This window comes from Panthera onca, chromosome A3 (assembly GCF_046562875.1).
Source record: "Panthera onca isolate mPanOnc1 chromosome A3, mPanOnc1 haplotype 2, whole genome shotgun sequence".
NCBI lineage: Eukaryota > Metazoa > Chordata > Mammalia > Carnivora > Felidae > Panthera > Panthera onca.
In genome coordinates, this window is record NC_138341.1 from 30,104,946 (window position 1) to 30,126,044 (window position 21,099).

General features: G+C 35.7%; 1 protein-coding gene and 1 long non-coding RNA gene across 4 annotated transcripts in view; one reads left to right on the forward strand and one right to left on the reverse strand.

Annotated features, from left to right (window-relative positions):
• LOC144615960 (uncharacterized) overlaps window positions 1-21,099 on the forward strand; it is a 426,549-nt gene that overhangs the window by 174,232 nt on the left and 231,218 nt on the right. The gene's annotated exons all lie outside the window — the stretch shown is intronic.
• Window positions 1-21,099, reverse strand: part of STRN (striatin) — a 99,792-nt gene that overhangs the window by 48,987 nt on the left and 29,706 nt on the right. For 2 of the 3 annotated variants that reach the window (XM_078444796.2, XM_078444795.2), the window contains exons 2-4: window positions 18,964-19,067; window positions 10,730-10,803; window positions 2,522-2,600 (exon numbers count right to left, since the gene is read on the reverse strand). In XM_078444796.2, the coding sequence (XP_078300922.1) occupies window positions 2,522-2,600; window positions 10,730-10,803; window positions 18,964-19,067 (257 nt within the window). The remainder of the gene's footprint in view (window positions 1-2,521; window positions 2,601-10,729; window positions 10,804-18,963; window positions 19,068-21,099) is intronic. The other variant, XM_078444797.2, reaches the window with a different exon arrangement.

The window sequence follows — 21,099 nt, forward strand, 5'->3', positions numbered from 1 at the left end:
ACATTCTTTCTTCTAGGCAGGATTGGAGCAAACTCACTCTCAGATCCTTAATAAATTACTATTTTATAACAGTAATTATTATAACCAGTACTCTTTTTACATTTCTGCTATAAAGTGTTTTTGGATCAACTGTCTGAGAGCTAGAGAGAATATTTCTAGAATATCTGCTTTCCTCCAAGACATACAAGAAGAGTACATTCCAAAGAGTCATTTCTACAGAAAGGAAGCTGTTATCCTAAGCCAACTCTAAAGTAAAAATAGCCCACAATTCAATTGTGGATGTGGGATGCGTGTGTGCACGTGGGTGTGTGTGATACTGAGAGCCAGCGGCACAGAAAAAATAGGTTTGTACTGAGAGCTAGACCTGGTTCTAAAGCCCATTTCTGCCACTTTCTTCCTGTGTAACTTTAATTCTCCTGAACTTCAGCTTTCTTCCCTCCTAAGAGTGACACATCTAATACACTGGGTGGCATACAGAAGGCATTCGTTATCCTTTAACAGCAAAGATCGATCAAAAAAGACCAAAAACGGCAGCAGCAAAAACATGAAAAAGGCAAACATCATGCCAAAATACTGTCATTAACAAATGTGACAGACAATTATTAGGCATGAACCTATAAGTAAGCATCAAGTCTATGAAATGAAAGAGAAAACAAAGGTAGACAAGATAATTAGTTTCAGGTCAGTTTATTTCAAGATCAGGTATTAACAGATTACAGCTCAAAGAGATATTTCACAAAGATGTGTGACCGAAATGGAGTTAAGTGTATCTTACCAAATCAAGACACTCATTTTTCAATACTATCCAATATTTATAGAAAGGTTTTGATGAGGGGCACTCAGGTGGCTCAGTAGGTTAAGCATCTGACTCTCGGTGTCAGTTCAGGCAATGATCTCACGGTTAGTGAGATCAAGCCCCGCATCAGGCTCCATGTTGGCGGCACAGAGCCTGCTTGGGATTCTGTCCCTCCCTCCCTTTCTGCTCTTTTCCTGTATGTGCACGTGCACACTCTTGCTCTCTTCTTTTAAAATAAAATAAACTTAAAAAAAACAAAGGTTTTGATTAAAATCTGAATAAATGTTTAACTTTCCTGAATTTAATTAGTTGTTCTTACAAACCAACACAGAGGTGTTATATTTTTCTGTTTTTAACATTTGATACATACCTATCTTTGTCAACAAAATCACATTACAAGTAACGGTTTTAAAAACTGCTCTTTCCATAGGTAAGTTGGCTTTACTAAAGAAAACCTCCTTATTCATTGATAGAATGTCACCTTTTCTTTGAGGGGGCAGACTGTGAATCTTTTAAAAGTTTTTGAAAATTCTCTCTCAGATTGCTCACTATGATAACCACTTCTCATTTTAAAAATCATCACTTTAAGAACACTCATTTATAAAAAGAAAAATTCATAATCATATTTAAGACCAAAGTGAGGGCACCAGTGAAAACCACTTATTAAATATTAGTGAATTCTCATTTTCTTTAACTTTGAATAGATAACAAATACATAAAAGGACACATTTTAATATTCTCTCTGCCATTAGTCAAAAGGAATGGCCGGCACAAATCCACTCTGGAAACCATAGATGTAGACTATTCACAGGAAACCCCAAAATACAAAACAGGTAGTAAATTTCATTTTACTGAAGCACAAATTAGAATACCAATTTCAAATGTGATATGCAAGAGCCAGGCAGTGAGCTGGTAAAGTGGGTTATAACCTACCACCTGACATCTGAACCTCATTCCAGGTTTGTTTCCTCTTTATAGTCTCAAAACACATTTTATAGGAGAAAGTACATGTTAGTGCAATATCTGCAAATTGGGAAAATTAAAGAAGCTCTTCAATTTATTTAAAATAGAAAGTTTAAAAAACATAACCCAAAATTTCACATCTTAATATTGATTAGACTTCTATTAGGACACACGTATATTCATGTACAAAAGATGCAAAAATAACTTTAGGAATACAGAATTCTTTAAAATGTAAACATAAGCATATATTAAAATTTAGAAGCTTAAAATTAATCTCTGAGGGATGCCTGGGTGGCTCACTCGGTTAAGCATCCAACTCGATTTTGGCTCAGGTCATGATCTCACGGTTTGTGGAATTAAGCCCCAGGTCAGGCTCTGCTCCCAGTGTGGAGCCTGCTTGGGATTTTCCCTCTCTCTCTGCTCCTCCCCCACCCCCCTCAAAATAAATAAATAAGCACTTATTATATATACTCTTTGATAAAGCTAAAATTGTAAAATAAAAGAATTTATTCTTGGTAATTCTTGTTAATATTTAATAAAAAATGAATTCTACCACAGGGGGGAAAATGTGTAATATGAAAAAGGAACAGTAATTCAATTAAGTTTTTTCATACCAGCAGTCTAACAATAAAAGAGATAATATTATTGTACTGAGTTGCAAATGCAAAAAAAATATATATGTATATATCTATAGATATATCTCTATATAGATATGTACCCTGATGAAATATACTTCTCTTTGTTTAACCACAGGATACTTACTGTCTGAGTAGTTGTCGACCTTGTTTCCACATTAACTGGCTGTTTTGTTGTGGCTGTACCTCTGTTTCATTACCTTCATCTGGAAAACATTAAATCATAATAAAAATGCCTTGCTTTGTACATTAGAGAGTATCTCAATTCATAAAATATGTCCAATAAAAATTTATTAGATCAGAATATGCAAAACTACACTGTAAGGTATGTTTTAGGACAATGTAAATTCTGTTTTTTAAATCTAATTTCCATAACAAAATATAAATTCATTATAGCTACTAGATTCCCCTGAGAGTAGCAGAACTAAAATAACGACATTTTCCCAATCTCTAGTAGCCTAAGAATTTTCCTCCAGGACAAAGACTGACTCAAATCAAGTCATACAATAGGAGTCCAATGAAAGTGTTATGGAGCACCACATCAGAACTAGAACAAAGTACTCAGGAATGATGACAGAAAAGCCAGTCTGGTAAAGAGTAGATCTAGGTAAGAAATAATTTCAATCCACATCTATTTCCTTCACTAGTTATTAAGTAAAAACCTCAAGTATTCTTTTGAAGACATTCCTTGAATGAAAACCACCTAAGCCCTGTAAAGCTTTAATTCATCATTTGGTAGACGCTGAACCCTTTTAAGATAGTAAAATGAAAAGAGCCCTCTCTGTGATAAATCTGGACTACAGAATTTCCAAACTATACTCTGACTCAACTTTAAAAATACAAAAAACAAAAACAAAAACAAAAACAAAAAGTTCACACTTTTCATCAGCCCTTGATCGAACTGCAAGAAACTGTGATCTCTTACAGGGTTTTATTCAAGTGGAGATATAAGAGAGATTGGGAAAATTTGTTTTATGATTTTGATGTTAAGCATTTACTATGTTCCAGATGCTATGTTAAAAACACATATGTTATCTTTTTTAATCTTTACAACCCCAAATCCCCATTTTAAAGATGAGCAAGATGAGTTTTACAAGTTAATTGTAAGATTCCCAAGTTAGAAACACAGTTGTAAGTGCTGAAATCACATGTGACTCCAGAGTTCTGTTTCCCTCTACATGCTCTCACTACAGTGAGAAGAAATTAAAGAAATAAGTAAATGAGAATTTGGTCTTCCATTTTCGTTTTTCTCCTAAAATAGTTAGGCCAAGCTCTGTGATATACCAAAGAAATAGCAGTACAGTGGGGGGTGGGAGGGGTTAAGATAACTTAAAAAGATAAGAGTACTTTGGGATAGGACGACTTCAGAGGGTATACTTTAAAAAAAAAAAAAAAAAAAAAAAAAAAAAGAGGGCAAAATGATGTCCCAATATTAAGGAAAAACAACACATCTGCTTCCATTGACCCACAAATTCAGGAACTATGGTTCACAAATTGTTCCACAAATTCAGGAATACACTATGGTATGTTCTAAATATATCTATCCCCTTTTTAAGTGAAGTAAGTAACCTATACCTGCCAAGTGAGAACATGTGCATTGGCATTTCAAAAGACTAAAAATTTCAGATGTGAAAGAGCTTTTGAGATCATTTAACTTCCCATCAGTAATGGCCCGAATTCTTTCTATACTATCCTCAGATATACTCAACTGTCTTTGCCTACTTTGGCAGCTCATGATGTTATTACCAAAGTGTGACACACGCACTCAATGGAATACTACTCAACAAGGAATGAAAACACCAACACGAATGAATCTCAAATGCATTGTGCTAAGTGAGAAAAGCTAGAATCAAAAGGCTATATTTATTCTGTATGATCCTGGAATTCATATGAGTTTCTGGAAAAGGCAAAACTACAGGAACATAAAACAGATTAGCGGCTGCTCAGGGATTAGAGTGGGGAAGAAGGGTAGTAGGAACAAGACCATATATGTTTGTGAAAACACTAAAAAAGGTAAATTTTGCTTATGTAAATTATATCTTAATAAAAAATAAATTAAGCCAAATCAAATAAGAATGCATCTTCACCCTCTTTAAAAAATAAAGTGTATTTGTATACTGATATAAAATCTGACTTCCTGGGTAATGTATTTTTTTTAAAGTCTTGGATTAACAAAAAAACTTCTGTACATGAGAACCTAATTTTTCCCACCGTTCTTTATCCAAGTTAAAACTCACAGTTCTCTCAATCAACTATCAGATTCACTCTTACCTTACCAAGTTTAAAAAAAAATGACATCAAAAAAAGTGAGGATTTTATTTAAAGTGGTAAGAGTTGAATTGCTTGGTAATATTAAAAGTACTTGAGTGGTACTTCCAGTGCAGTTGGAGAAGAGGGACCCAATTTACCCTCCTGCTTGTAACAAGTACAAAACAAAATAGATGAAATCATGGTTAAGACACTGGACATCAGGCAACAGAGGAAGATGATCCCTGAGAGAAGAGAAGCACGGTGAGCCCTGTGATTATTCCCGCTCACTGCCTGGACAGCGTTTCTAGATCACAGCATAGGGAGGGAGAACAAAAAACAGTATCTGAAGAAATGATGGCTGAAAAGTTCCAAGTTTCATGAAAACTATAAACCCACAGATCCAAGAGACTCCACAAATCCCAAGCACAAGAAATATAATGGGGGGGGACGGGGAGAGAACCTGGGAACTATACCATAGCACATCATAATGAAATTGCTTAAAACCAATGATCAAATGAAAACTCTTCAAAGCAGCCAGAGAAAAAGGTCACATTCTACATACAGAGGAATAAAGATAAGTTTGATAGAAGGTATCTCATCAGAAACAATGCAAGCAAGCAAAATAAAGATGTTTCAGACACACAAAGGCTGAAAGAAGTCATCAGCAACAGCCCATACTACAGGATACATAAAAGCCCTTGAGGCAGATGGAATATGATGCCAGAAAATATGGATCCCCACAAAGGAATGAGGAGCACTGGAAATGTATACTTTTTGTATTATTTAAATCCCTTTAAAAGAGAATTGATTGTTTCAACAAATACTGAATGTAGTGTGTGACTTATAATATAATACAAGAAAATATGTGAGAACAACTACCAAAGAGAGAAATGGAAATACGTGGGTTCTCGTGCTACAACAGAAGTGGTATACTGCCACTCAAAGATAGATGGCGGTTTAAAAAAAAAAAAAAAAAAAAAAAAAAGAAGTATACTATTAACCCTGAAGCAACCACCAAACCAGCAAAGAGTTATAGCTAATAAGTGAGCAAGAGAGAAAATAGAACCGTAAAAAAAAAAAAAAAAAAAAAAAAAAAAACTAGATGAATCCAAAAGAAATCTAAAAGGAAAAGGGAGCAAAGAACAGAACAGACTGAACAAACAAAACAAACAGCCAAGGTGGGAACTTTAAATCTAACCATATCGATAGTCACGTGAAATGTAAATGGTCTTAAACATCGTGATGAAAAGGTAGAATCTGTCACTCTGGATAAAAATATTCTATTTTTAATAAGTACCTGCCTTCTAATATTAAATAGAAGAAACTGAACTATGGAAAGATAAATAAGATTAACATAATCTGGGGTAATATTCTCCTAAAACAGAAATGTGAAGGTTTGGAAATAGAACAAAACAGGGAAAAAAAAAAAAAAAGGCAGAAAGGAAACGAATTTTACAGTGAAAAATGTTTCAGAAAATGTCTGGATTATCAGTTTAAACAAAAGTAGTATAAATGGATAAAAGATCAAGCACTAGGAAAATTCCTCCTTCTTTAAAGTTTACCCTGTGGTGAACACACCACCTTCGACCCTCTCCTCATCACTGTCCTCATCACTGTCACCTACGAATCCCTCGATAACGCTCAGAACCAGGCTTACATGCTTCCTCTGCAACCAAATGCTTACATCATCTTGAGCAGTTAACATTCGTGTGGGTGATCCACCTTAGCCTCCCCACAACCACCACCCTCTCTAGCTGTCAGACCTCAGATCCTGTCATTATGAAGAACAGACACAGATGCAAACTCACTCTCTGAGCATATCCTTCAGGCTCATACTCCCACCTCACTAGTTCTTTCATTTAGCTGGGACCTCAGATCAGGGGCCAGCAAATTACAGCCTGCAGGTCAAACGTGGCCCGCTGCACTCATTCATTTCTGTGTTGTGGCTACTTTCATGTTAGGATGTCAGAGCTCAGTAGCTGCAACAGGTAACATATGGCCTAAAAAGCCCAAACATTACTACTTGGCCCTTTACGGGACACCAGTGTGCTGGCCTGCTCCAGACAACAGCCCATCCCCTTACTTTTACCCATTAGCCTCCTTTTTGTCTTCACTTCCTTCCCTCCCTAGTTTTAGTTCACGGTCTATCACTGCAACTGTTCGTTAGCCAATATCCTCAAGTTACTCCTTCCTTTTGTCTCTCCATAAATTCAATGAATTCCATTATTAACTATTTTCATCCTACTTAACTTCCACCCAGGCTGTCAAGGGTGTAAACCAATGCTTCTATATAAACTCATGATCACACACCTTGACTGGACCCTTAGCTTTTCTCAATCCTACTATTTGTTACCAGTTTGTCCTCCTGCTCATTATTGTTAAACCTTCTCTACTTTTCTTAAACCTGTCATACATTCTTAGCAGATAATCCAGTCTTACACATAAAACTATCATATTAAATACCCACCACCAAACTGAAACCCAAACTCACAAACCCAACACCTAACTTCTACATTCGTTCTTGGGAACAATAAAAGACATACTCCTCCCAGCATTGTCCAGCTAATTCAGAATCCAGTCCCTATCACTTCTTCAGATACCTTCCTATTTTAAATATCTCTTCTCTTTCCTTTTTATTTGCTCCTCTTCTAAGAAACCCTTGCACGCATGTACACACACACACACACACACACACACACACACACACTTTCCTTGACCCCATGGATCCTTTCAGCTGTCCCTGTTCTTCACCTTCACAATCTAAACTTCCTGAAAGATGACTAAACGGAGTCTTCATTTTCCATTCATGTCTTTGTTTCTGCCCTCACCCTTCTCCTAAAACTGCCCAAAATAATGACCCATGTATCACTAAATCTTAAGGCTACTCTTCAGAACCTCTGGCCATTACTCACAGTGCTGTAGAGTCCTTTCCTGTGGAATCCCTCCCTTCTCCTGGTTTCCTTCCCACCATTAAGATAATTCTTATCAGTTTCCTTTCCAGCTTTCTACTCTTCTACCAGTTTTGTATTAGAGATCCTGGTCCTCCTCTTACTGTGCATTAAGTCCCTGGGTGAGTTCTTCCTCTCCAGCGACCTGAGTGCCCTCGGTACTACATGCTGAGGCCTCTCAAATCTACATATCCAACCCAGACCTCTGGTTGGAGCTCCAGACCCACACAGCCAGCTTCACTTGACTGCCTGACAAATAAATCCAAGAGTGAACCCATCATTTTCCAAATCTACATCTGAACTAGTTTGCAAAACTGGCAGTGTGGGGGCCATCTTTGAGTTCTGAGTGTCCCTGTTTTTCATCCCTTACGTAGAAACAAGAATGAATTCCTGCAGATTTTACTTCCTAAGTACTTCCTGAACACACCCACCCTCTTCATCTCCACTGTCAGTGCCCTGCGAAGGCAGCTTTCCACACTCAGCCAGGTGTGTCCCATCACCCATCCAGATCCTCTCTCATATGCCTGCCACACCTGCCGCCCGTGGGGTATAAAAGCAAATCTGATCGTGAGAGTTAAGATCCTTCAAATGCCTTCTCAAAACTCTTAGGATAAAATGAGAATCCTTAACATATTTTACGAGACACGTGTAACATACTTTACCATCTGCCCCTCTGGTTAACTCTCTAGCTGCATCTAGAAACACTCCTTCCCCGGCCTTCCTCTACTAGCCAGTTATTTTATTTCTCAAATGTGCCATATATCTTCCCTCTGTCTTTCTCCTTACCTCTCATTCAACAATAATTTAGTAAGTTCACTTTCCCTGGCCAGTTCTTACTTGTCCTTCAGACGCTAACTGTTCATTTCCTGCAAAAAAGCCTTTCTTGACTGCTTAAGCCTAGACTTGGTTCCCCTGCTATTGTGCTTCTTAACACCTATTACCTTCCCCATTATACAGGTCATTTTATTGTAATCACTTTTTTCTTATCTCCCCTGTAAAAATCCAGTAAGGCACTGTTATCTCATTCACTGAATCTGGTGCTAGGTCTGACAAGCACTACATATTTAATACTTGTAAATAAATAGTTTGAAAGATCAGTAGATGAAATCACCCTTGGTACTATGTGTTGTATACTAAGAAAATAAACCTGAAAGTAGGAATTATTTCCTCTATTTTTCCCAGTTTCAGATAAGGAACAGAACAATCTCAGAAAGATTAATACCACAGGTATTTAAAGTGTCAGGGCAGAGTTAAGAACTTACACGCATAAAAGTCAAACTTCTTCTAGAGCCACTTGTTTACTTATAAACATGTTGTATATATTGCAACTAGACCTTTACTAGGTGCAAGTTTACTCCTAAATTAATATTGAAAACATTAACTAAATTAAAAGTTTACTCCTAAATTAGTATTGAAAACTTAGGAAATAAACTACTTTATATAAAAGTACTGATTGTATCCCTTCTGTGAATCAGACAAGGTAACTTTTAGGACAGGCTTTAACAAATAGCCTACATTTAAAAAAAGGAAACAAAATTAATTTAAGTGTATCTCAAGTCAAAAGAAGAGACACCGGAGTAAGACAGAACAATTTAAAAAAACAAAGCAAAAAAACTATGCCAATGATCAACTGGTACCACTCTAAATCTCAAGGACTCAATATTCAGCTGTGGAAATGTGTACACTGAATTCAATTATAAAATCAGCGGCACGTTCAGAACTTACTTTGTAAATTTTTTTTCATACATTGTCAAATATACAAGCACTGTGGTTGGGGCGCCTGGGTGGCTCAGTGGTTAAGCATCAGACTCTTGATTTCGACTCAGGTCGTGATCAAACGGTTCGTGAGTTCAAGCCCCACATCGACCTCTGCGCTGACAGTGCAGAGCCTGCTTGGGATTCTCTCTCTCTTTGTCCCTCCCCTGCTCATGCTCGCTCTCTCTCTCTCTCTCTCTCTCAAAATAAACAAACAAACAAACAAAAAGCAGTGTGGTAAAATAGGAATAATATGAATTTTGGATTCTATACATATGGGGCACCTGGCTGTCTCAGCGGAAAAAACATGCAACTCTTGATCTTGAGGTCATGAGTTCAAGCCCCATGCTGGGTATAGAGATTACATACATTAAATAAATAAACTTAAAAAATATATATGTGAATTTTCGAGTCAACAGACCAGGGCTCAGATCCATATTCCCATCACTTAATAGTTGTGTGACCTTGTACAAGTTTCTCCACTTCTCGGGGTTCAAATTTCACTTAGGTAAAATTAGAGCAATGTCATCTTTAAGAGTAACTATTTTATGAGTAACTATTTGAAGCTAATATACACAAAGCACCTAAGCCCAAGGCATGTATTTCAGCAAATGATATAAACAATAATTGAGATCTTCAGATATTTGATCTTGAAATTTAATCTGAAATTATGTCAAAACATTCTCATTTGAAACATGGTAACTTTTGAACAACTTTTCTTACTATCCCTTATACCTACTAATGTGTCATTTACATCTATATTCCTTAATATCTGATTGTTTACAAAGTGCTATTTTTGTAGGGATGAAAAGACAGGAAAAGAAAAAAGAAGAAATAACACAAAAAGATAATAAAAGTTTTAGCTGTTAAAAGATGGTCTGGCTGCAGAAAACTCCCATGGGTGAGAGAGTCCAAAAACAATCTTGCACCTGCAGCTGAGGGATGAGGTTGAGGAGATTAGGAATTCTCTGTATTTGAGAAGTCTCTGAACTCCATCATCCCTTCTCTTTCTCTCAGGATTTCAAGGGCATGATGTACTTTAAAAAGCACATCTCAAAGTTCCCATTAACATCGGGGAAACCCAACAAGACACAGTTATGTCAGTGCATTACTCCATGAATTCTGGTCCTTCCAGTAAGTGGAGAACAAAGGAGAAAATGGGACGACGAGGAGGAAGAAAGGGGAAGAGGGAAAAGGAAGGAAGGTGTTGGAAAATAATCTAAATGACACTAAATGTTTGGTGCCAAAAATGAGGAGGTCAGAAAAAATAACTAATATGCAAATAATTAGAAATTAACTTGCCATCATAAGTATTATTGCTACAAAAAAACTAGGTATCAACTTCTTTTTAATCACTTAAACTTCCTTTAAAATTAGCTTACCAGAATCATAGCTTGGAGGCTTCATATCTCCCTGATTCAATTCTGTCCCATATTTCAACTTGTGGTATTTGGCTCTAACAAAGAAATAAGAAAATACAAACCATCTTAAAATATATTTAAATTAACTTTAGGATATGTAATAGGAATAGTCATCATAGCCTTCCATGGTGTCAAAGTAGTAATAAAAAGTGCTTGTCATTATTATTATTTTATTGTTGTCATACCATCAAGTGCCATCATCATAACAAATAGAATAACATTGAGAACCACAAATCTTTGTATAATTACAAATGAACGATATAACATTCTAATTTCTATAGTATTCAAATTTTCTTGATGATCGCCAAAGTACAATTCTACTATAAAAGCAGTAGATAAGTTTGGATTGTGAAATAAGCCTATAGAAGACTAACCTTTCTCAAAATTTACATATTTAAAAAGAAAAGTCATCTAGTGGTATGTATATACAATGGAATATTATGTGGCCATAAAAAAGGATGGGATATTGCCATTTGCAACAACATGGATGGACCCTAGAGGGTATTATGCTAAGTGAAATAAATCAGACTGAGAAAGACAAATATGGTTTCACTCATATGTGAAATTTAAAAAACAAATGAGTAAACAACAAAAAGCAGACTCAGACCTATAAATACAGAGAACAAATTGAGGATTATCAGAGGAAAGGGGGCTGGAGGCATGGGCGAAATGAGTGAAGGGGAGTAGGAGATACAGGCTTCCAGTTATGGAATGAATAAGTCACAGGAATAAAAGGCACACCACAGGGAATATAGTCAATGATATTGTAACACCATTGTATGGTGACACATGGTAGCTACAAATGTAGTGAACATAGCATAACATATAGAGATGGTGAATTACTATATTGTACACCTGAAACTAATGTACCATTGTGTATCAACTATACCCAAAAAGTGTTTTAAATCATCTGTAATACCCCTTGCCTTGTCAGGCAATTATGATTTGCCAAGAAGGCATTATAGTAAACAATCCAAAGGAGGGAGGGGGAACCAGCCCAAATCACTCATGTTGAATAAGCTATTTCAGTAGGAATGAATAAATTTTTTTTTAATAGTCAAGATATCCTTTGCCTTTTCAGGAAGCAATCAGGAAGAATTATAAACAGAAATTCTTATCTATTTCCCTTTAAAAGCTAGCTAAATGTAATTATTTATGGCTAACCTGATTTCACTATTAGGTTAGTGAAATCAGTTAGTGAAATCTCAGATGATTAAATCTGAGATCAGAAAAATAATGCAGATAAGGTAAAAATTGTAAAGGTCAACAAAAATGTCCATACTTGGGGCGCCTGGGTGGCGCAGTCGGTTAAGCGTCCGACTTCAGCCAGGTCACGATCTCGCGGTCCGTGAGTTTGAGCCCCGCGTCAGGCTCTGGGCTGATGGCTCGGAGCCTGGAGCCTGTTTCCGATTCTGTGTCTCCCTCTCTCTCTGCCCCTCCCCCGTTCATGCTCTGTCTCTCTCTGTCCCAAAAATAAAAAAAATTAAAAACGTTGAAAAAAAAAATTTAAAAAAAAAAAAAAAAAATGTCCATACTTACTTCGTGTACTTCTATGTTTTGATTGGTTTGCTTCCCCAAAATATTGAGGCCATTTGTAATATTCAATGTAAAAAGGTTACACAATAATTTGAAAAACCAAAGTAATGAAGAAGGAATGAAGGGATAATATAGCCAAATTGAAAGTTAACTTTTTTATAAAACTAATTGAGTACTTAACATAAAGAAGTTTCAATATTTCAATATTTAAATGTAAAGTTTCAATATTTAATATTTAAAGTTTCAATATTTCAGTATCATTTCAAAAATGATATAAAGGAAAATTATTTGCTCAAATGTGCAAAGTACTGGATTCATATTCATTTGCAGTTACAACAGAAAAATCAAAGTTTATATAGAGGGGAATCTTAAGAAAACATGAAAATTACAACAGCTGATGTTCTATATAAGGTAGGTGGTGGGTATATGAATAGATTTTATAATAGTCTTTATATGTTTTACATATGTATAAAATGTTTTGTGATAATATATACCCATTAGAAATAAAAAAAGGATATTTGCTTTATATATGTATATTATATATATTTAATATGCATAGAAGAGTTCTGGAAGGATACATAATACATAAGCCATTAGTTACTAAGATTTCCTTTTGGAAAGGAAATCAATGAACTGATACATAAAGGAGACCAAATTGTATTATTTGCTTAATTAACAACATGCATATATTTCTTTTTTTTAATTTTAGTAAATATTTTTGTTCCAAATTAACTAGAGTATGTTTTTCTCTATTCCTAATGCTTCTGTGAGTCACAAAGATTTCATCACCAGATTAAACATTTCCTAGTCTATTTCAATGTATTTGTAATAATGTTGATTATTAGACAGTGATATTTAAAGCCACTTTACTTACAGTTACCAGAAAGTAAATAAGGTTCTTAATGTAACTGTCGAGTTTCAGATTTTTCATCTACAATGAAACAAAATAACAATACCTCCTAGAAGCCAAATAGCAATTGAAAGTATCTGGTCTGAGGGCAGAATAAAAGCATCAACAAAATATTACGGAGTACATTTATATACATATATAGAAAAACATTTCAAACACAAAATACTACACTATAGTGCATTCTAGTGGTCTTAGGAAAAACTGCAACAGTTTATGTAAAAAAGGGAATAGAAAATATTCTTTACAATATACATAACAAAAACAACATATTATAAACTGACATTTCATAAAAAATTAGACAAAATAAATAAAGAACTGTTGTGTTTGCCACAGGCTGCATTCCCTTAAAGCAGGGTCTCTCTACTGAACTGTTAAAGTCACTGAAAAATAATTTACTCCCAGAACTCTTCTCAACTTAGTAACATTCCTTTTGAAGCCGATATGCTAAATTCACTCATATTGTTTCCTACAGTTTTAATACTTGATCTGTGTTACCTACCAATCCTCTTGTTCCCTAATCTTTTTGTCTAAATCAGATTGTAAATAAATAGCAGATCTCCTATCTAAGAACTCTATGTACGATATGTGGCTAGGCCTTCCAACTGGCCTTTATTGGGTTAAAAAAGCATAAAAATTGTATAATAATTAAAGAAGTCCCATTATACTTTTGTTTCAAAGTCTATTATAATGTGCTAGGAATATGACATAGCATCCAAATCACATTTTAAATGTTCATGCTCAGAATAACTTGATTAAATCAACGGACAGGTTCTGAATTCTCGTGACAGGTCCGGTGCTGTGCTGGCTGATGGGAAAGACCTGCAGTTTACAGTCAGTTTAGGGCGGAGCAAGGAGATGCCTAAGAGACAGAGATTAAAATAACTACAGCACATTGTGTTAAGAGTTAGGAGTCATATCGGGGCGCCTGGGTGGCTCAGCAGTTAATCATCTGACTTCGGCTCACGTCATGATCTCATTCTTAGTGAGTTCAAGCCCCGCATGGGGCTCTGTGCTGACAGCTCAGAGCCTGGGGCCTGCTTCAGATTCTGTATCTCCCTCGCTCTCTGCCCTCCCCCGCTTGCGCTCTCTCTCTCTCTCAAAACTAAATAAACATTTTTAAAAAAAGAGTTATGCGTTACATCAAATGTTATAGGAATTCGGAAAAGGGATTATCTAATTCTGTCAAAGGTGGTGTCAAGGAGAGCTACCAAAAAGAAGGTAACATACGAGATTTTAGCTAAACCTTAAAAAACCAGTGGTTTTTAGTCAGACAAATAAATTGATGAAGAGTATTTGTCAGAAGAAAAAGTGGGGGAAAAATACACAATGGGTCAAAAAAAATCTGTGTGTGTGTGTGTGTGTGTGTGTGTGTGTGTGTACAGGACTAGAAAGGGGCCTGGCTGTAAAAGGTTCTACTAAGAACTTGGGAAGGAAAAAACAAAATTCAATCTGGAACTTGAAGTCCCAAAAAAAAAAAAAAAAAAAAAAAAAAAAAAAAAAAAAAAGAACTTGGAAATTAGCTAGATATTTTAAAGCAGGGATAGAACAATCTGTATTTCAAAAAGTGAATCCTGTGAACGTGGAAGATGAATTAGAATATGGAATTATTACAGGCAAAGAGGACATATGTAGTAGTGCAGATGTAAGAGAGAAACAGGGAAAAATGGAATGTTTCAGAATTGTATTTTATATAGTATTTAAGGTTTTTCAGTATAGAAGTTCCTGAGTAAATCTTGAATTACACACTGTGTACTCTTGAAAAATTAGATATACATTTGCTCATTTTGCATATTCTATTATACTTTAGGGAATGCCTTAAATAAATTCATTGCTAGGTGAGTAATCTTTCTCTAATGTTAAAGATTCAGTTTCACTTAATTTTGGATCTTTTTAAATGGGACTACTTAGAAAATCAATAACACAGCAATTCTAAATTATGATCCTTACACTTAGGTGTGTCAGGTTAAATGACAAGACGTCTAGAATTTGCTGTTCTAAAATAGATCAGGATGAAGCAAGACTGACAGGAACATTAACTGCTAAGGCTTGGAGGTGTATATAGAAGATATTACTCTCTTTACATTTATGTTTCAAATTTTCCTCAAAAAAAAACTTCTTAAAAATTCTTTGCTTAAAGCATTAGAAAAATAATTTCAGAATCAAAAGAACTGAAATGTTCTACAACTCCAAAATCTGTAAAACTTCCTGGCGTTAGGGCATTAGAAAAATAATTTCAGAGTTAAAGAACTGAAATGTTTAAGACTCTAATCCACAAAGAAATGCTTTGTTACTCCTTAATTTATTACACTTAAATAGTGCCATAGTATCAGGAATAATCTCAAATCATTCCATAAATCTCAGAAGATACAAAATCTTTTCCAGGAGAACTCCATTGGTTGAAAGAAAACAAAATGTCTTCCCTAGACCCAGCCAGTTCTTTATCTCTTCTGTTCTTCAAAGTCAAACTACTTGAAAAAATAAGCGACTATATCTGTCTCCACTTTATCTGACCTTCTCACCCCTCAAACCCCTGTGATCTGGTTTGTGTTCCTGCTACCTCCCTGAAGCTCTTCTGGCAAGGCCATTTACAAGCTCTGATCTGGCAAATCTGGATGACTACTTTCAGGTTACAGCTTACTTAGAGTCGGTGTGGCATCTACAATTGTCAAACTCCCACTTTCTTTAGCTTGCTTGCAATATACTGCTCTCTCCTTCCTTCTCCGACTGTTCCTTTGCTCGTTCTTCTTCCTCTCCCTCTTCCTCAAATTTTTCCATTTCCTGTGGCTCTGGCTGATTCTTCTCTTCCCACAACACTTGTTTCAACTACTTGTTGAACTTGTTCAACTGCTTGTTTCAACTACTCCTACAACTTTATCCACAGTATTAATGAGCCCCAAGTATACATCTCTAGTCATGAGCCTTACTCTCATATCTGCTTTTCAACCCTTCTTTTTTCTTTTTTTTTTAATGTTTATTTATTTTTGAGAGAGAAAGAAAGAGACAGAGCACAAGCAGGGGAGGGGCAGGGGAGGAAGGTACAGAATCCAAAGCAGGCTCCAGGCTCTGAGCTGTCAGCACAGAGCCTGATGCGGGGCTCAAACCCACAAACTGTGAGATCACGACCTGAGCCGAAGTCAGATGCTCAACCGACTGAGCCACCCAGGCGCCCCTCAACCCTCATTTCTTAATCTTTAATTCATTTGATAATTTAACAAAACTTTCACTCAAGCCAGGAACCTGGGAATCATTCTTGAATTATCTTTCTTCCTCATCCCCTATATCCAGTCATCTCCAATTTTTATGCATTCTACTTAAAATGTTTCATAGCTGATGCCTCTTCTATTCTAGCAGCTACTATGTTATAATCTCTCATCCTAGACTATTAGAATCTTCCTGGTTCTACTAACAGATCTTTCCAGTCCATCCCCATACTGAGGTCAGGGTGATCTTTCTAAAATCTACTTCACACTAGTCCATGCTCCTTTCAACTGCACAACTAAATGCAATATGCATTCCTAGACCAGGAAAAAAAATACTATAAAAATCATTACTGGGGTATTTGGTGGAAAAAAATGCTATAAAGATCATCACCAGAACATATGAATATGGGCTATATTAAACAATAGAACTCTATCAACACTAAGTTTCCTTAATTTTGATAATGAGTTGTAATTATATAAGGGAATGTCCCTGTCCCTGTTCGCAGAAGATATATACGGAGGTATTTAGAGGCATAAGGGGTATAATGTCTTCATCTAAGTAGCAAATGATCCAGGAAAAAAGCAGTATGTCTACACAATGAGCATACCAGTAAATATAGCAAAATGTCAACTGGTGAATCTGGGTAAAGGGCATGTAGTTCTTGAACTTCTATAAGCTTGAGAAATTTTATAATAAAAGGTTTTGAAAAACCTTCAAAGTTTCCTATTATATGTAAGATAAAATTTTGAACTCCTTAGCCTCTCCATGATCTGGTTCTTGCCCACATCTATCATTATCACTTATCAAATCACAACTAACATCTTACCCTCCTCCATACACCGTGACTGTAAATTTCTGAACGCACCAAACTGCTTTGTTCCCTGCCAAACATACATGCTCTACTTCCTGAACCTTGCTTATCTGGCAAACACCTGATTTTTTATGATGCTGTTCAAGTCTCACCTCCTCTTGTTACATCCTCACTTCTACTTACTTCTACCTTCCAGATCCAAATAACCACTCCCTTCTTTGTGACCCCACTGTACCCTGTACAGACATCTTCCATAGCACTCATGATACTGCACTGCATTTTTGTGGTTTACAAGTCTGTTTCCCGCTACTCTGAGCCCTTAAGGACAAGGACAATGACCTTGTTTATACTCAGCTCCAGCACAGTGCTTAAGTTGGATGGATACAGCAATGACTATATTTAATGAGGAGGGTCTCTCTCTCTCTCTCTCTCTCTCTCTCTCTCACACACACACACACACACACACACACACACACACACACGCCGCGCGCATGCAATATCCTTGGTTACTTGAGTACCTGTATATTTTAATTCTACTGTATGATGACAGATGGTAAAGAGTACAGACTTCAGAATCAGACAGACCTGCAGGATCTGAACCACAGCGGTACTACAACTTTGCAACTCTACTTACTCAAGTTACTTAGTTTTTAAACCTCAGGGCCTGGTGCACAGTACTTAATAAAGTCGCCATTAATGTTATTATTCTTTCTCTTTGATGACACCTGTAATTTAAATTGCTTAAAATCTCAAATATTCCCAAATTGCACACTTTTAAAAGTAGTTCCTCACCCACACCATCTCTCCAATACAGCTTTCAATCAAACTCTCAAGGAATAAAAAAGAATCATCTCTTTTTTACCAAGAGGTCAACGTGTTTTCAATTTCTTGTGCCATTTAAAGATCTCACGTAAAGGTGAAAATGAGTTCTAATAAAGTTTAATCTATTTCTTGATATCCATAAATATTATCTGTTAAATGCTTTTTTATGACAGTTTTGCAAACAGCCCATTCATCAACTTAAAAAAAAGTGAGAAAAGCATGTGATCAAAACAAGCAAAATAGAGAATTTCAGTATCGCCTATCAAGTACTCAATTACCTAAAACAAAAAAACTGTCTCATGTTGCTCACAAAAAATTCCAAAGACCACCTGTTAAAACATATACACTTTTAATTCATACAAAAATTTCCTAAACTCTCATCTATGACCTATTGTCCTTTCCCTGTGAACCGAGGTTAGACACTAGCAACACAGAAAGAGAAGATTCACTTCTGGAGAGATATGAATAGCTCATAGCAAAGGAACAAAATACCAAAAAAGTCTAGAAAAAGTTCTCAATCCAGTCTGCTTTTTCCCCAAAGAAAATACACCAAACTGAATACCAGATGATGAGGAAAAGGCATTAGAGAAATTTCCTTTACAACTCAAAAACGAGTTCAATCCCATAAAGAAATGGATTATGACAGCTCAGGAAGCACATAAATTTCCTTAGAAAGGACAGGGCAGGGGGAAAATGTTGCTAAACTTTTAAAAAAATCATACAAATCGGTTTATTGTTCATGACCATTAAACAGTCACGATAACATTCAATATTACAACCATTTGTAAATGTGCATTACAGGTACTATTTTTGTAATTCAAAAGTATAAAGTATTAACATTTGGATTTGTTTTAGGAATAACAAAAATTAGTCCAGTCTTTAAAGAGAACACAGCCTTCCATCCCACTGAATTACCTTTCCTGTTTAAGAGCATACTCCAGCATTTTGATCCTCCTCACAAGATCTTTCTTCAAATTTTCTTGACCTTTTCTTTCCCCCTGAAGGAAGGCAATCTGGGCCTGAGTAGAGAAAAAAAGAAGAAGAAGACAAAACTCAGTTTGGACCAAACAAAAAAAGTTTTTAACTCAGCTGAAGAAAGAACCCTTGGAAGATAGGGCACTTAGATGCAAATATGCTTCCTTTACATATATGTCACAAAATATGTAAGCATATAGAAAGGCACTGATTGCAAGGGGGAAAAAACTTTTTTTTTAATACACATTTTACTTCAGACTAGGGATGTTAAAACAGGTAATGTATATCCTCTAAGAGTCTATAATCTAAAACAATCAATATAAATGCAGACATATGCAAAGAATACAGTATAGTTTGCTCAAATGTTGTGGCATTAAGGGGATTTCTCTTTTATAAAAAATGAAGATGGGGAAAGGGGGAAAATAAAATCATGAGTTCTTATAATATCATCGCAAAGTAACAGTTCTCAGAGCTTCACTACATATTTAAATCTTATGATGGATTTGAGATTGTCTTGAAAGACTTTATTCTGGACCTCCCCTACAAATGAAAAGTAGCTGCCTTTTCTCAATCCCTACCTTTCACCCCACCTCCTTTTAGATGATTTAATATGCAGGAAAAAAGTGAAAGTTCAAAAAAGGAAAATCAGAGACAATGGCCCTCCAGAGGTTCCTAGCCACTCCAATAAAGACAAAAAAAAAAAAAAAACAAAAACAAACCCTACAGTTTAATATGTAAACAAACTGTAAAACTCATGTCTTCAGAAACACAGCTTGGGCAAAGTGGCTCTCCAGAATATCTAAAAAGACATGTAGAATTGAAATAGTAACTTCCACTTAAGGAACTGAAACTGTGTTGCAAACACTAACTAGTTAAAGTAATACATAGGGCATTTAAGGGGCCTCGAAGATTGCTATATCAATTTCACTGTTCTCATGTTTTCCCCTCCCATTTCTATTACATTAACCCAGATGACAATGTTATTTATATTTCCACAATGCTTTAACAAGCAATAACTTGTATTTAATGATGACCTTACCACATCCCTAAGAAATTGTGGATTGTCCAACCAAGGTTTAGTGAGTGAGCCACTAAACTTACTTCTACTCCATTTGAATAACATTCCTTTCTGTTTTTTCAATGCCATAATGAACATAAAATCCAATTCACCAAGCATCTTATAACTTTAAAAATGAAGGTAGTGCTGTTTTTGCTCTCGTTTCAGTAAGCTCTTAAAAGTTACAGAACCTAAATGTCCATCAACTGATGAATGGATAAAGAAGATGTGGTTTATATATACCACAGAATACTACTTGGCAATGAGAAAGAATGAAATCCTGCCATTTGCAGTAACGTGGATGGAACTGGAGAGTATTATGCTAAGTGAAATAAGTCAGTCAGAGAAAGACACCATATGTTTTCACTCATATGTAGTACTTGAGAAACTTAACAGAAGACCATGTGGGAAGGGAAGTGGGGGGGGGGGGAGGCGAGGAGTGACAAACAGAGAGGGAGGGAGGCAAACCATAAGAGACTTAAATACAGAGAGCAAACTGAGGGTTGATGGGGGTGGGGAAGAGGAGAAAGTGGGTGATAGGCATTGAGGAGGGCACTTGTTAGGATGAGCACTGGGTGTTGCATGAAAGCCAATTTAACAATAAATTATATTTTTTAAAAAGTTACATTGCAATTAAAAGGATTATTTCCATCTTATTGAATTAAAAATCGTCCAAAAACAATTGTATACACAAGGAAAAGGCATCAAATATCTACACTACCTACACTTAATGATCATAAAACCTTTTGAAATTATGTACTCTACAAGGCAATCATTATTTTATGTAAGCATAATAATAATTTCATTTAAAGCTGACAAAAATGGAAGTCCTGACAAAAGGATATGATAGTCCAACTGGTTTGACCAAACAGTGCTTTGGCATAGAATTCTTTATACTCTTCAAAATGGCTTTAATAAAAATAATAATCTAATCAGCATACTTATGTAATCAAAGTAATAATAACATCAACAATCAATGTCTTCCACTATATATCCTTCGAGTTTTATATTTCTGTCTC